Source organism: Hippocampus guttulatus, chromosome 4 (assembly GCF_054856545.1).
Source record: "Hippocampus guttulatus isolate MCC_2025c chromosome 4, RoL_Hgut_1.0, whole genome shotgun sequence".
Lineage (NCBI taxonomy): Eukaryota > Metazoa > Chordata > Actinopteri > Syngnathiformes > Syngnathidae > Hippocampus > Hippocampus guttulatus.
In genome coordinates, this window is record NC_141264.1 from 10514032 (window position 1) to 10529195 (window position 15164).

At 42.1% G+C, this 15164-nt stretch overlaps 1 protein-coding gene across 2 annotated transcripts in view; it reads left to right on the forward strand.

Annotated features, from left to right (window-relative positions):
* The first annotated feature begins 1210 nt into the window (after positions 1–1210).
* The window catches only part of dusp8a (dual specificity phosphatase 8a), a 45028-nt gene continuing 31074 nt past the window's right edge, over positions 1211–15164 (forward strand). Inside the window, exons 1-2 of one of the 2 annotated variants that reach the window (XM_086108968.1) lie at positions 1211–1550; positions 7433–7816. In XM_086108968.1, the coding sequence (XP_085965094.1) occupies positions 7580–7816 (237 nt within the window). In that variant the 5' untranslated portion in view covers positions 1211–1550; positions 7433–7579. Of the gene's footprint in view, positions 1551–1655; positions 1775–7432; positions 7817–15164 lie in introns of those variants that run through there. The other variant, XM_086108969.1, reaches the window with a different exon arrangement.

Sequence of the window (15164 nt, forward strand, 5' to 3'; positions counted from 1 at the left end):
CTAGATGGCACATTTACAGTCAGTACATAGTTCTTGGTTTCTTTTCGTTGCTTTTAGTTGGCCTAAATCAGGGGTGCCCATTAGGTCGATCCTGATCTACCGGTAGATCTAAGACAGGTTCCAAGTAGATCCGAGGAGTGTCGAGGAGAAAAAAAACAAACAACCATTTGTGTGTCTTTGTACATGTCACTAATATATTTTTTGTGTTAATGTACGCTGCACCCTAATCATCCTATCAGTCTAATTTTCACAAAAAAATATTTAAAAAATAAAATAAAGCAGGTAAATCTTGAATTTACGATGGCGCGTGATTACGTCACCGGAAGTTGTTCGCGCTCAGCAGTCTGCAATTGCAGCTTTTGATCAGAGCTGATGCGCTCTATCTTTTATCGTCATTATTCTCATTCAGAGTGTGCTTCGTGTACAATTCACAGACGGCACTGTCAAAGAATAGAAATCTAGGAAGGTCCAGGGAAGCACGTGTGGTACGTGTGAGCTACGATAGTTAACAGGCTGCAAAAGTGCATTGCATGCCTCAGTTTCAGGCTGTTTCTCATCATGACGTGCGTGTGTGTGTGTGTGTGTGTGTGTGTGTGTGTGTGTGTGTGTGCGCGCGCGCGCGCGCGTGCGTACCGGTAAAGGTAGATCCCGGGAGGTTAATTGATCGAAAAGTAGATCTTCGGTCCAAAAAGTGTGATATGCATCTTTGGTAAATTGTTTAAAGTAAACCAAGTCCGCTCTTGTGGTGTATATATATTTAATTAATGAAGTCATTTCATTTATTATGACAATTTGAGGGAAACCTAACATTGTTATGATCAATAATGAACATGAAAGGGAAATTTTGCTATGGGTGTCACATGGAGGCGGGGCTGCGTGTTTACTTAATGAAATGACCGTGAAAGACAATTGTGGACGTTTTTTTTTCCATGTCGCAACTTAGGCTTTCACTAAATCACGAACTAAAGAACATAGATACGTTTTCAATCTTATTCAAATAGAGCTGTGTTGACAGCGTTACTTATTACCATGAACGACACTCGTCACGCTTAATAAGAGTTAGTCTCCTTAAAAAAAAGAAAGTCGCGCAGGCCCTTTAATCTGTGTCTTTGACGTCATTCAGCCCTCGAGCCGCGAGCGCTGATTGGCTGGAAATGACGTAAACCTCATATTTTCCTATTTTTTTCTTCCTCGCTACTAAACCATGACCTCATCGCGTTAGTTCACGAAAGTGCCAAAGTATACCTTTTGTAACCACCCCTACACCTCCGTTAACCAACACATATGCACGTTTTAGCTCGCTGCCTAGTTGTGAAGGTTTCTTAGTCGCTTGTTTTATTTGTCTTTTTGTTGTTTTGTTTTACAAAACGATTTCAACGTGTAGTCGAGCTTTCATATGCGTCTCGCTCCTGGCGCTGTCACCCCGTGTCAGCTGCGCTGTGCCCCGGGAAACCGGCGGCCACGAGCGGCCGCACTCATGACGACCCCGCCGCGTTCCCCCGTCGCACGGAGGCCATTCAACAACTGCAGGACACAGACAGGAGCCCGAGGTAAAGTGTGCTTGTGTGTTGTGTCGCACACCATCCTGCTAGCTCCAGCTAGCTGTCGTTAGCTGGGTGGTTTTTACACCCCCCTCCCATTCCCTCCTCCCTCCTCTCACATCCATTGCCAGTGCGCGCGTGCGTCTCCTTCGATGGGAATTAAACACGCTCAAAATGATCAACTCGTGTATTGTTGGACAGAAATTATTCGGTTAACAGCCGCCGGTGGCAAGGTAAGCGCACCATCATTCCTATTTTGGGGCACACTAATGCTTTTATCCAGAAGCAAGCAGTGAGATTAATGGCGTGTGTTATTTGTGCATACGGATAGAATCACAACAAACACAAGACAGGTTCCCTCGACTGTATATGAACCTTCAGCAAATCAGCTCATTGCGGTGAAATCATAGCAACTGCAAACGCCCTATGCTGAATTTTGTGAAGGTCGATTTATTACAATGGCCGCATATCCCCCATCTTTGACTATATTGTCTGTCAAGCAGGCCTCTTTATCCACTTTTTGTGTGTTTCCAAATGTTGCAGATATGGGGCGAGTGCACGCTTTGACGTTAGAATAGCGAACTTGATGGATTGTGAATCAGTATGCAATGTCACCATTAGCCTGATGCTGCGGAATCATAGCAGTGGTATCCCCGCATTCAAGAAATAGTATTTTTACGTTTTTAAATACACAAAAGCCAATCCAAATTCCATTACAAACACACTAATAATGCTATCATTCAACCCCATAATAATAATAATAATAATAATACAATTGAGTAACGCTATAATTCTATGGCGATGGCCACAGTGAACGGTGTGATACTAAATTTTATTATTAAAACCAACTTTGTAATTTAACGGACATTGTCAGTAGTCTGCCTTCCGAGTCTCTCCCCTGCACTCATCGCATTTATATACACATACGAAATGTATTGCATTAAATAAGAGCATTTCTCATATTGGAGGATAAATAACATTATTACAAAAATAAAAAATAAAAACACACAAACAGTTATCTTTCTCTTCCAATAGACAATACACTACAATACAGTAGTTTACAATCATTTTTCCTCAATAAAACGACTTAAAACAAATAAACCACATCACTGTCACAAGAGATGCTAGTACAGTGGCTCCTCCCTGTCTGTGTATGCTGTTCCACTCATTCATAACTACTCTAGGAAAAAAAACAAAAACAAAACAATGTCTGTATTGAAACGAACCACACAGCAATGCAGTGGTGGTTAATGCTGCCTCTTAAAGTCCATTTTTTTTTGAAAAGTGCACCTTGAAAGTGAATTTTTAATTATGGTGTGATATCATCCTCCATCGCACATCAAGCTTAGTGCACATTGAATTCTACCTGTCAGAAGTGATACGTAGCTGAACCAATGAAAGGATGGAGAAACTCATTTATCCCCAGGCAGGAGAGAAGGCGTTCAGGAAGTGAATCTAAAATCTGATTGGCGAAAAGAACAAGGGATTTTGTGCGTGTGTGTGTGTGTGTGTGCGTGCGTGTGTGTCTGTGTGTGTCTACGTGTATCCACTTTTCTTTGCATTGGCCTGATGCCTGCTACGATGGTATTTAGGTTTTACCAACCGTATTGATCAACTCCTACTAAAATTCACTTCCTAAAAACCAAACTTGTGTTATCTGATTCCCACTTGATGAGGTACATTTCTGATACATGACTTCGAAATCCTTTTGAGGTTGGAAACAAAATTAATCAACAAAATAGCTAAGCCCTAATTTTACTGTTTAGTGGAATACACTTTTACTCATTTATGTTGCTGCTGTGTTACAATTAGGTCCACAAGTATTTGGATGATGACCATGAGTTTTGCTTTCATCAACGTCATGTCATTGAATTGTAGACCTCCAGATTTAGTGTGGGATGTTTCACATAATTATGGCATTTCATGTGGGGATTCCAGCGACTTGATGTCCTGATGTTGAGATCTTCCAAATATTGGAATATTGGATATGGTGAAACTAGTGACATCACATCGCTGTGCTGATAAATGCCTTTCTCCAATGACTTTTCATGCCTGTCACTTTGCATCCTAAAAGAGGAATGCCATGTCTGGTTGGAGGTGTGTGTGTGTGTGGGGGGGGGGGGGGCGCTCTAATTTAGAACCGATGCAAGAACTGTCCAATCGAGCCTGTTTTCATGAACTGATGACATCTGCTCAGATGAGAGGGGAAACGTCTTCTAAGACAGCCGGAACAGAACAAAAGCATTCAATTCAGTACCCTGAGAACACATTGATATCAACGAATGAGGATATTAACTGCATCTTGATAGTTTCATTTTAATTCCATAGAATAGGTCTGTAAAGGCAAAACTATTAAAACACTCTTGGACTCACTTCTGTCGCGTATATGCTTGATCATTCTTTTTCTGAAGTAAATTTCCTGTTCCAGTTCTGTAGGGAAGTTCAGATATTTAAATTTGCCAACCAGGACTACCAGTAATTAAAGGAAGGATGAACCAGTTCTTCTAGTTCTTCTGCGTATTCTCAAGGTGTAACGAGAATGCCGATGTCGCAGCCCTGGAAAGATGTACGTAGCTACCCTGTAAACATCGTTCTAAGAGGAAAGGGGGGTTGAAGAACAAGAAATGACGGAACTTGCTTGATGATGTAACTGAACCCTCCTCACACAGCTGGAGAGTCAGTTATAGGCTGCATCTGCTCTTTATTCTCACTTAGCATGACTGGGGGTACCATTCCATCACCATCACCCTCCCCACACCCTTTCTTCACCCCAGCTGGACTGTCTCTATGGCAACAGCAGAATCTGCTGCGGGCCTTCAACTCTCATTCTGCTCCATCTTGCCTCGGCGTATTTTCGTCCGCTCCCGTTTCCCTGCTAGCCCCTAACCCCTGCCCTCCTTTAGCCTAATTGCTCCTTTGTTTTATTTGCATGTTCTTTATGATTGATTATGGAGAAAGACTAATGATTTGATGAGTTTGGGCTCTGTCATTGTCTGTCAGCTTTTTTTTTTTCTCGTTTCCTTTGCTTCTTCCTGTATCATTCCCTCTTTCGGCCAAACAAACGGGCTTTACTCATGCACACACAAGGCATTGAACGATGTGATGCACCACATACAAAGCTGCCCGCTCCTCCCATCCCTGATTTCTGCACAAACGCTAAGAAGGGAAGGATGGAGGAGGCTGGGAGAAAACCTGGTAATGGGAGGGTGTGGAGGAGCGGTTGCTCTTAGACTTAGGCTGCATCAGATGTTTTGCTCAGCATTAGGCAAACAGAAAAAAATGGAACTTTGGAAGCTGTGTTCTTAGCTGCTTGTCTGAGCTCTGCATCCTCATGTTAGGTCTGCACATGACAAGTGGCAGGGTGGTTGCAACGTACAGTAGCAAGGGGCTGCTTTCGAGGTGTAATTGCTTCTCCGCAAGGTATGCAGTAACCTCAACATACTCTACAAGATTATTTTAAATCATTGATTCAGTTTTCTGTGTTGCAGCAAAATATATATACCATGTTTACAATTTAGGATTCCATTTCTTGATCTATCAGGCAGTTGCCCAAGCAAGGCACTGTCAAAGGACTATTTTTTTCAGTTGAACGTACTTAAGTCAAGTCAAGTCAACTTTACTGTCAAATATGCTCCATGCGAAACATACAGCGCGGATGAAATTTCTTTCCGCTCAACCGCAGTGCAAACACAGGAGAGAGAGGAGCCGCTGCAGGTACCCGTGCTGCCATCAACCGAACACAACACATAAGACACAGACAGTCATGCATTATAAACCACTTTTTCTGCATCCACTTAATTTGATCATGTACTGTCCATTGGTTGCACATAATTAAAACGTGTTAAATGAACATGGATTAGTTTACCATATTTTGATGATGAAATGGGTACTTTTTGAAAAACTTTTTTTTAAATTTTATTTTTTTACAGGTTTTGCTCCAGCAATTTGCTCTGCAACACGTGTGCATGTTTTAATGACAGGCTGTAGCTATCATGTTTTTCTGTTGCCTCATAGTTCACCACTCCCTTACCTTAGATGGCTTAGTTGCTTTTGGCAGAGTGAAAATAATGAAGCCATGGCATTCACCAGCTCCCAGTTAGCCTCTTCAACTGTGGGATGTTCCAAACAGTTTGATGAGCATTCCTCAACATTCTCAGTCTCTTTTGTCACCTGTCCCAGCTTTTGGGGAATCAGCCATACAATTCAAAGTTAATAATTATTTGTGAAAAACTATAACATTTATCAGTTTAAAAATGAAATCTATTGTCTTTGGAGTGTATTCAACTAAATCTAGACATGATTTACAAATCAGCTTCTGTTAATCAGCGTTTTTTTATTAAAGAATTTTGAATGTGGAGTGGTTGGAATTTTCTTTTGCTCCCCAAGGGGCCACTATGGAGGCCTCAGTTGCCAATCCCTGTTTTTGGTTAACCTTCCATATTTATTTTGAACATTCATTTTAAAAGAATTGTCCAAAAAATAATAGAAATATGCTACACTTACAAAAGTACGTTAGTAAGCAATGATAATAAAAAAAAGCATACTTCTTTAAAAAAAGGAGTAGGAAAACGTATGGTTCATATCCCCTTATCACTACAGTATATCATTGTCAATATATGAAGAATATTTAATAGTAATACACTGCTCTCTCTTCATAAAACGAAATGCCATATGTACCATTCACCAATATGCAATACACATTCACAATGACGACATTCATGTACCTAAATATGGTTCTTTCCTCGACCCGTGACCTGTTAGTACAATACAGTTATCATTCATGACTGTCTATTTTGCATCATTGAAAACATAAAATACGGTAATACAAATTTTAATGCTCTCCGTTCGAATATCTTGTGACGCATGGTCACGTGTTGTGTGAATTGAATTTACAGGTTCCCCAGAATGCACAGTAGTGTTTTTGGCATTTTGTTTTTCCTTGACAAAATAAAAGAGCCAATGTATTTATTTCCCTTTGGCTTTGCTTTCATTTGCTAAATTGGACCTTCCAAAAAAAAACTCCTTACTGTCAAGCCATCTTTCCCTACGTCCCCGACCTGTTTGAACCCCTCGGCCTCACATTACTCTCCCTTTTCACCTGAGGTTTAAACTTCCATTTAGGCTTCAGGCCTAGATGAGGAGAGGCCTATCTATATTTCATGACACCCTGTGCCTGTGGATGAATAAAACAGCACTGCGTTCACACTGACCTTCTCGTTGTCGCCTGACATGTTGTCAGGGAAGTGACCGTGAACCTATCGAGTATTTTCTGTCAAACAAAACAGTACACAAGTTGTCTGATGGCCTCGCGTAGCTTTGCGCACATGCATGTTGCTCCCATAAACCGCACCATGATCCACAAATGCTGAGGTGAACAGCGACCAAGAGAAGCGATTCACGGTGCCAAAGCGCCAGTCCGTCAATTTTATAAACAGTTGAACACATACACCCACACATGCGCTCACGCACATTTACGCACACACACTCACACATATCTCACTGGCTATTCCTTCACGTCGAGACCTGTGCTCCAAATTCCCCGGGCTTAATTTATCCCACTCCCGGTCCCATCGTTTCCTGTTTCATGAGCTGCCGCACCAGAGTCCATCAACATCAGAGCAACCTTCACACACAAACGTGCATGCGCTTTTTATTTTTATTTTTTTTAATGTGCAGGTGGAACTTAAAACCTAAAATTGTGGCAACCTATTTGAAGCGTAGTATTGCTTTTAATTCCTGCTAGTTTTGTTGAGGTGGTCATGTGGGTCACATCTGATTGTCAGCCGTATCATGTTGACGAGCACCTTTAAAAAAACAATAATGACGTTCAAGTAGGTATTCACTTTAATGTCTTGTTATTCTCGCTTAAGTATTTTCCTTTCTTTCCTCAGGCTGCATGAATCTCTCAACACCTGCGTCAATGATCCCGTTTATCCTCTGACCCCGCCTTCTTTTGCCCGTCTCTTCCTCCTCTTGGACTGCTCCTCATCCACACCTTCATCTTTGGCCCAGAGGGACTACGGCACCCCTCCGACATCATGGCAGGGGAGAAAGGGCCTACGAAGCGAAGCACCATGGACATCAAGCGTCTGGCAAGCCTCATCCAGAGAGGAACCGGGCGCTTGCTGGTGATTGACAGCAGGACATTTTCTGAGTACAATGCATCACACGTGCAGGGAGCAGTCAACGTTTGCTGTTCCAAGCTTGTGAAGAGACGGCTGCAGCAGGATAAGGTGTCTGTCACAGAGCTACTGCAGCCCAATGGCAAAATAAAGGTGAGTTTGAAGATTTGCCAGCCTTACAGCTTTGTTCTGCTGAGATGTGACACAAAGGGGAAGAGATCAGAGTGTTGTTGGGTAACCATTTTCTATTACAGCAGCACACCTCTCTTTGTCTGATGCACGGCAAAGGATATCTTGAAGCTTGTAAGCTTGCATGCCTCTGGAATCAGGTAGTAAAATGTCATCTGAAATCTTAATAAGATATATGATTTAAATAGCCTTACAATTATACTGTATTAGGATCAGGATGAACCTGTTACCTCTCGGTATACACAATTCTAATAACACCTAAAATGAAAAAACATTTTAAAGCCTATCACCAAAGTCAATAAAGCTACTAACACGAATGGATGTGAATTTTTCATCCCCTTTGAGTCTGTCACACTTTCTAAGCCTTCTCCTGCACTCAAGGATTCTTCCAGGATCCTTTGCAGCTCCGTCGTCATGGCTTTCTTGATGTTGTCACCATCTTTAAAACAGCTCCCCGCTTGAGCTTAGAAGATAATTCTCAGCGAAGAACTGTCCAATGCTCAAGGCATTGCGAGCAGTTGCATCATCATGGTGAAGCAGCCGTGAGTCTTCCTGTTAAAATGGAACAAGGCAAATCGGAGCAGGACCTCTTTGTGGACCGACTTGTTGATCTTCTGGCCCAGTGGCAAGAGCCTGCGGTGGAAGATGCACGTCACATTAAAGAATGCCATCGGCATGACTTAAAATGTTTTGGACTTTGAGTATCTTGCTCTCTTAAACTTTGCTGGTGTCAAATTCTTAACACCGAATGCTCTGCCATTTTGTCTTGGTCTTACTTGTAGATCCATGACCCAAGCAAGTCTGGTTTCATTCGTGTCATTATTCGCTCTGATCACTGCTTGACACGATATGTCTGCGTTCAAAGTTTTGTGACACCTACCCCACAACCTTTCAGACAGGCATATTTGAGCAGTTGTCCAAGAGTCTGTACAACTACTTTGCCACACTTTACGCAAAGATAGATTGAAGAGGCAGATTGGTTTTTCTTGTTCCCTCTGTCAATACAGTATTTGACTACTTTTTGATCGAGAGGGAGCTCAACTCAGATGCCGTACTGCAAAGAACAATATTGTAAAATGTTTTCCTAATTTTAGCATCACACCACTCTGCTGTAAGTCAGCGGAGGACAGGTTTGTGATAATTTAGCACACTAATACCCCGTTCCCACTGCCGCAAAACCACGAGTAAACACGCATTTTTGGGCAGTGGGAAAGGCTCACTGGCCAGTGTCGATCCATGTCCACCAACACGCCATGGGAGGCGGGTTGTGATCACTTCCGCTCCGTTTCGCTTGCAGTTTGAAAGCCTGACACGGGAGCTGCCTGGTAATTACGTGATGATATATGATGATTTTATGATTTTATGTCCTGTTTTTATATAATATCTCGTTTACTAATTTTTACATTGTATTTTCTTATTGTCTGTACAGTGTCCTTGGGTGGCATGAAAGGCGCTTTTAAATAAAATGCATTATTATTATTATTATTATATAGGGCGGTACGGTAGCAAAGTGTTGATCCTTCGCTGCTTTTCGACCATTTTGAGGATGGTAAAATGCATGATAAAAGAAAGAACACTCGCTTCCATGTTGCTTTGTTTACCACCAAGAAATCTGTCGCACTATCATCTACGCAATCACAGCGTGGTGACGTAACCAGACGGAAAGTGGTGGAAGGATCGCCTTATGTTGATCAATAGGAAAGGGACAATATGCCAATTGGTTGCGTGTCCCCACGGATCACTGCTATCCACTCATTTCAGTGGGGTATAAAAGTCAGCATGCTCACTCACTGGATGCAGCTTATTAGTGTATTAAGGGCTTAACCCAAACTCATCCAAAGGCCCTCCTGTCAACAAATATTTACCCTGCTTAAAGTGCCCCCGGGCAAATCACTGACTCCATGACATTTCCACCACCACAGCATGATGATCCCTCTTCTGCAAAGAGAATCAACACTAGTCCGGTGCGATGTTAGTTAGACAGGCGCACATACTGTAGGTTTGTTGCTTTTCAGTGTCCCAGGAATTGGATCCTCTTGTTTTCCATGACTTCTAGTCTGAATATGACAGCCTTTTTTCCATGTCCTGTCCGGCCATGGCACGCTGACTCCTGTATTTTTAGTCACTGCGTGAAACTCAAGAAAGTCTGAGAGGGGAAACCTAAGCAGGGAGAGGGTGTTGTTGGTGTGTCTTGTGTTTGGGATGGTGACCGACAGTATTGCATGACGGGACAGCAACAAAGCTGGGGTTATGACACATGGAATTCTTCAAAGTTGCTTGTGGTGTTTCTCCAAAATCTATTTGTATTTGTTTATTCCATGTCATGCAATCAAATGCTGATGCACCAAGGTTCATAATACTGTACGGTCTTATATGGGGTCCATCTCTCCGTTGAGCCATGGATTCTTGGATTTTTGTAAGCCTTATAACATTTCTGACTGTCAACATCAGCCCAATAGGTGCCTCAAAGTTTCTTCATTTCCCTCTCTTCTTCCTCTTCCTATCCCTATCTGGTGTTGCCCCATTGCTGGTTTGTTATGATACCCCCCAACCCCTCCACTCGCCCAGTAAAGAGGATAAGGCTTGCGATTAATGCGAGGCTGGATAAAGCTGGAACCAGCCGGGTGAAAGAGGAGGGCCTGACAGACCAAGACTCTTTTGTTATTGGCTAAGCATGACATCATCCCTTTTGTGTGACCACTGGCAGACCTCGGGCTCGGCACGTGGAGACTGGCTGTGCGATGTTAATACTGGCTTCCAGCTCATCCCCAACACGAATACACATGCGCACCCTGCCCCCCCACCAGGCTCTGCGCAACGCCAAGGGCCGCGCGTCAACCAGCCAAAATGGCAAAGGACACCATTGTAGTTCTTTGTTAAGGAAGTGAATACAGGAAGCTCGGAAGCAGGAGAGCCCCACTGAGGGTTTTACTCATGGCCGAGCTGCAGCCTTCGCCACCTCCTTGACTGCTTCCTACTTCACATCACGTTGGGCTGTAATAGCTTGCACCCCCCAGGCTTAACCCCCCACTTAACCGCTTTCATAAAAGCTCCCAATGCTTCAGTTAACTGAGTTGATTGAACATCCATCCATTGGTACTCCAGCAAACTAAACCATGTCCTCTTCTCTCTTTACAAGCCCTCTTTATGGGTGCAAGCTGTCAATGTCGGTCAGAAAGACATTGATGCAGTGGGATAAATGGTGGCGGAATTTCAGTCTGTGGTGTGGCACAGGCTTCGGAATCGGTCTCCTCTTGCCCTTTCGGACACACAAGTTTATTCTCCGGAAGTGGCTAGTTTCTTGGCTGAAGTGCAGCTAATCCATTCTCCAGCCATTTTGCTCTCGCCCCACCACACAGTATGTTGTCATTTGCAAGATCTAAATATACAGGATTCTGTGGAGTAGTGTCGAAATATGGTCAGACAAACTGTGGGCATGGTAGCATTTAAGGCTGCAACGAAACATTATTTTAAGAATTATTCTCACGATTAATCAATGAATCAGATTTTAAAAATCATGAATTTCCATTCCTTTCTTCAAAAATTCAAGAACAGGACATCATTTCAAATTGACAGTGCACAAACAAAAACAAGATAGTTGGTAAAAATTGTGATCATTATTTGTCAAAATAAAAGCTGATGTTTCCACTCCACTTCACTGGAGGAAAATACAAATTGGAAAATGCTTCCTGAAACTCCAAGCAACTTTAAATTGAAAAAGAAATCTAAACGATGATCAAATAATTCTTGATTAATTTGATGATTGATTACTTGTCATATACCATTGCACTTCTCGTGTTGTGTGTATTTTAAATACATTGGGATGTTCATTTTACAGACTTATTTACTTTAATAGATACTCACCTTTTGCAAATACCTGATTATTGTCCAAAAGACAGGGAATTAAGGAAAATTTTAAGGAAAAAAAAACACACTTGGTGCTGAGACCACAAAGGTTCACTGAAATTGTTTTAGTGTGGCAGCACGGTGGGAACAGTTAGCACATCTCTCTGTCCGCCTGGGTTTGAATCTCAGCTCTGAGTCTCCTGAATAGAGTGTGCATATTGTCCACGTGCTTCCTCCTACATTCCCGAACCAAGCCTTTTGGGTTAATTTGGCGAGTTATATTTTTATCTGCAAACGTGCTGTTATGTTACAGTTCTGGATGCCAGAGATTTACCGGTGGCAGTAAGATAAAGTATTTCAAAATCAACGAATATGAAATGAGAGTTCTTTTTGTCCTACAGTCTTCCTAGTCTCAGAGGAGCGTAGTTGATGATTCCCTGTGTTGATTCTTTCCTACATGCAACAGTGTGGCAATCCTGGAATTTTCACTCACGTTTATTTAACGCCCTGTTGAAAGGATGACGTGTTACTTTCATGAGGTCATAACTGCCATTGTTTAAAGAGGTCTCTGTTTGAGATATATGTTCACCACCAAAAAAAATAAAAATAAAAATGAAAGCACAAAAAGGAGTGATTGTGTTTTAAGGGAAGGAAACATGGCTTGACGTAAGACTGAGGTAATGGTTTAACCGGATCTGCAGCATGCGTGTTTGTGTGGCGTGTGTAAGTGTCGGATTGAGGTGCAGAAAACTGTCGTCATTAGTTTTTGAAAAAGTACAATTATAACACTTTTGGTTGTCACACAAGTATGAAGATGAGTTAATTACTCTTAATAGCAAATCAGAAAAACAAAAAATATAACAATACAGCCTGACGTCATAAACACATCACACAAGCTTCAAGTGAACAATTGTTCAATTTTAAGCACGCTCCCATTTGTAAATGATAGTAAATATGGGCTGAAGTCTTCCTATTTTTGCTATTTTCTTGGGTGGTGGGGGGTTAGAGGTGCATTCAACCTTAAAAAGAAAAAGAAATGTCAATTACACTCCACAGATTCGAGACACAGAAAAAAATGCATATTGTTTTTATAACCCACTTGTGTAGCTGTGAGCAATTGGCCTACTACAAGGTAAGTTAATTATTTTGACCCAGCAAATTGATCTGAAGATTGGATTTGGGTGGGTTTAAAAGCTGAAGCTGAGGTGGCCATTTTTGTGTGTACTAAAGCTGATGCATATGTAATGTCTTGTGGGCTCAGTGGTAACACTGCTGACTATGGAAACTGGGATCGGGGTTAAAATTTAAAATCCCTGTCAGGGCAGATGACTCAATGCATGAAAATGGGTGGCTAGTGTAAAAATGGAGCAAAACATATCATGCGAGTGACTTGCTGGTAGCCAGTTTCTTGGTAGCTTTAACTCATCAGTGTGCTTTGTGTTAATTAACTCTTGTTGGCTCAAAATCTGAACATAACATGCTGGGTTGAATTCTCAACCCAAGCATTGGCCCGGTCCCTTTGAAACCCAGCGCTGTGTTCGCCATTTCACCCCATTTGGGCCACTTTTGACGGGGCAGTTTTTCGTGTGTGATGTGGACTAGCATGGGGTCTAACATCGTGCAGGCAGCAACCAAGAAGAGATGTGCGCCATGTTTTCTTGTCAGTTAAACCTTCATGAATTTTAAAGAACTACCTCTTGCAGGTCTCAATAAAACAAACCAATTAGTAGTTGCTCCATGCAGTTGGCATCTACCACAAATACGCACAGACTCCCTGATTTTGAAGGGGAGCATTGGGACGTAATGCAAGGCACACACGATCGGCCACTGGCTATCACAACTCCATAGGAATTAAAAGAAGTACAAAAGCTCTGAGACACATCCATCATTGCAGTTGTGGCAGCTGTCGGTGCCAGTCAATGACATCATCAGGTCCCAGGGTCATTCCAGCGGTGAGAGAAATGTGTCACACCCTGTGTGTTAGAGTCTTCAAATGACTGATCAACTGCCAGAAGAGGCGGCTTTGTGTTAGCATGCAATGTGCTTTAGATAATGTTAGCTGCCTGCATGGTTGGTGTTTTGGGATTGCACAAAAGTGAAGCTATCAAGTTGCAAGACACAAACTTATGTGCATATCTCTGGTCAGTAGCCTTGCTGAGGGTCAAGATGTTTCGCGTTCTTGCACCGGCACCGCAGTATCCCACAGTTCACGGCTACGAATCCTGTATGCAGCCAAGCTACATTACAATGCCTGCATAACATAGACGTCAGAACCAGAATAGCTTATACAGTACAATACTTTATACATTCTACAATGAAGTCTTATTTCAAAGGAATATGTGACACACTCAACCCTAGCCTGTTGCATTTCGGTACTGCACAAATGCTATCGTCTGCATATCCTTCAAAGAAAGCATGTATATCTATCTATACCTCATTTTCATTCAGTCTCCCCTTGCTTCAATATCTCCCCTCATGCTTTAATACTGTCTTGGCTTTAATACCCTCCCCCCACCCCCCTCCTTTTGTTTTATTTTTTTGTTCTTTGAACCACCCTCTCTCTACATCGCTGTCTCCATGGCCCCTCCTAGATTCTCCCTAACAAGCATTGCTTGTTTACCTGCAGTGTTCATGCGTCACAACGCCGGGCCAGCACTGCAGAGGGATGGAGACAGTTCTCATGCTGCAGTCTTACAGCTTGCAGCTCTAAACTGCTAGATCATTGACCTTTGCTCCACTGAAGTCATGCATATAGCTCACGTGACTTTATCTTTTAAGTTTGAAAGAGTGTCAGAAATTCACGTAAGATGAGCCTATTGGTTAAGAAAGTTTCCTGAACAGTCACATTAGTCAGCATGTCACTTGTATGCATATGCTGTCATTGGGCAAGTTGATTACTGCTCTATGTATAAGCTAATGAATGCAAAACAAGGTATCTTTTCATCAGTATGATGGTGCAAGTGCATATCGAGGTAACTTAATGCAAATACACCCTCCAGTATATATTCATGAACAAAAATAACACACAAAAAAAATCATTTTTTTATTTTATTTTATTTTTTTGCATAAATGCCAAATAGTTGACTCCCTGTCTGGCTTATAGAGACCTGATCTATTTTTACCACACTGCTTAGCGGTTTTATCCCCTCAAAATAAACTTTATCCATTCATTGCACTCTGCTGTTTATGTGTGTTTGCTGTAAACTTATTCACTGTAATCCTCAGGCATTGAGATGAAGGTCATAAATGAACAGTAAAATAAGAAACTTTGGACAATTTGGACTTTGTAAAAGAATGTCATGTGCTTTTTGGGAATACTGCCTGTCTCACATGCAGTATTTTGATTACAGTTACATTCCGAGTACAGTGGTGTGTACTTTGTCATCCACCCCTCTGCTCGACAATGCCATAAACCATGTGCAAGGTGGGAGTTATTTATTCAAAACAGACTCTCTGCTTTTGTCTT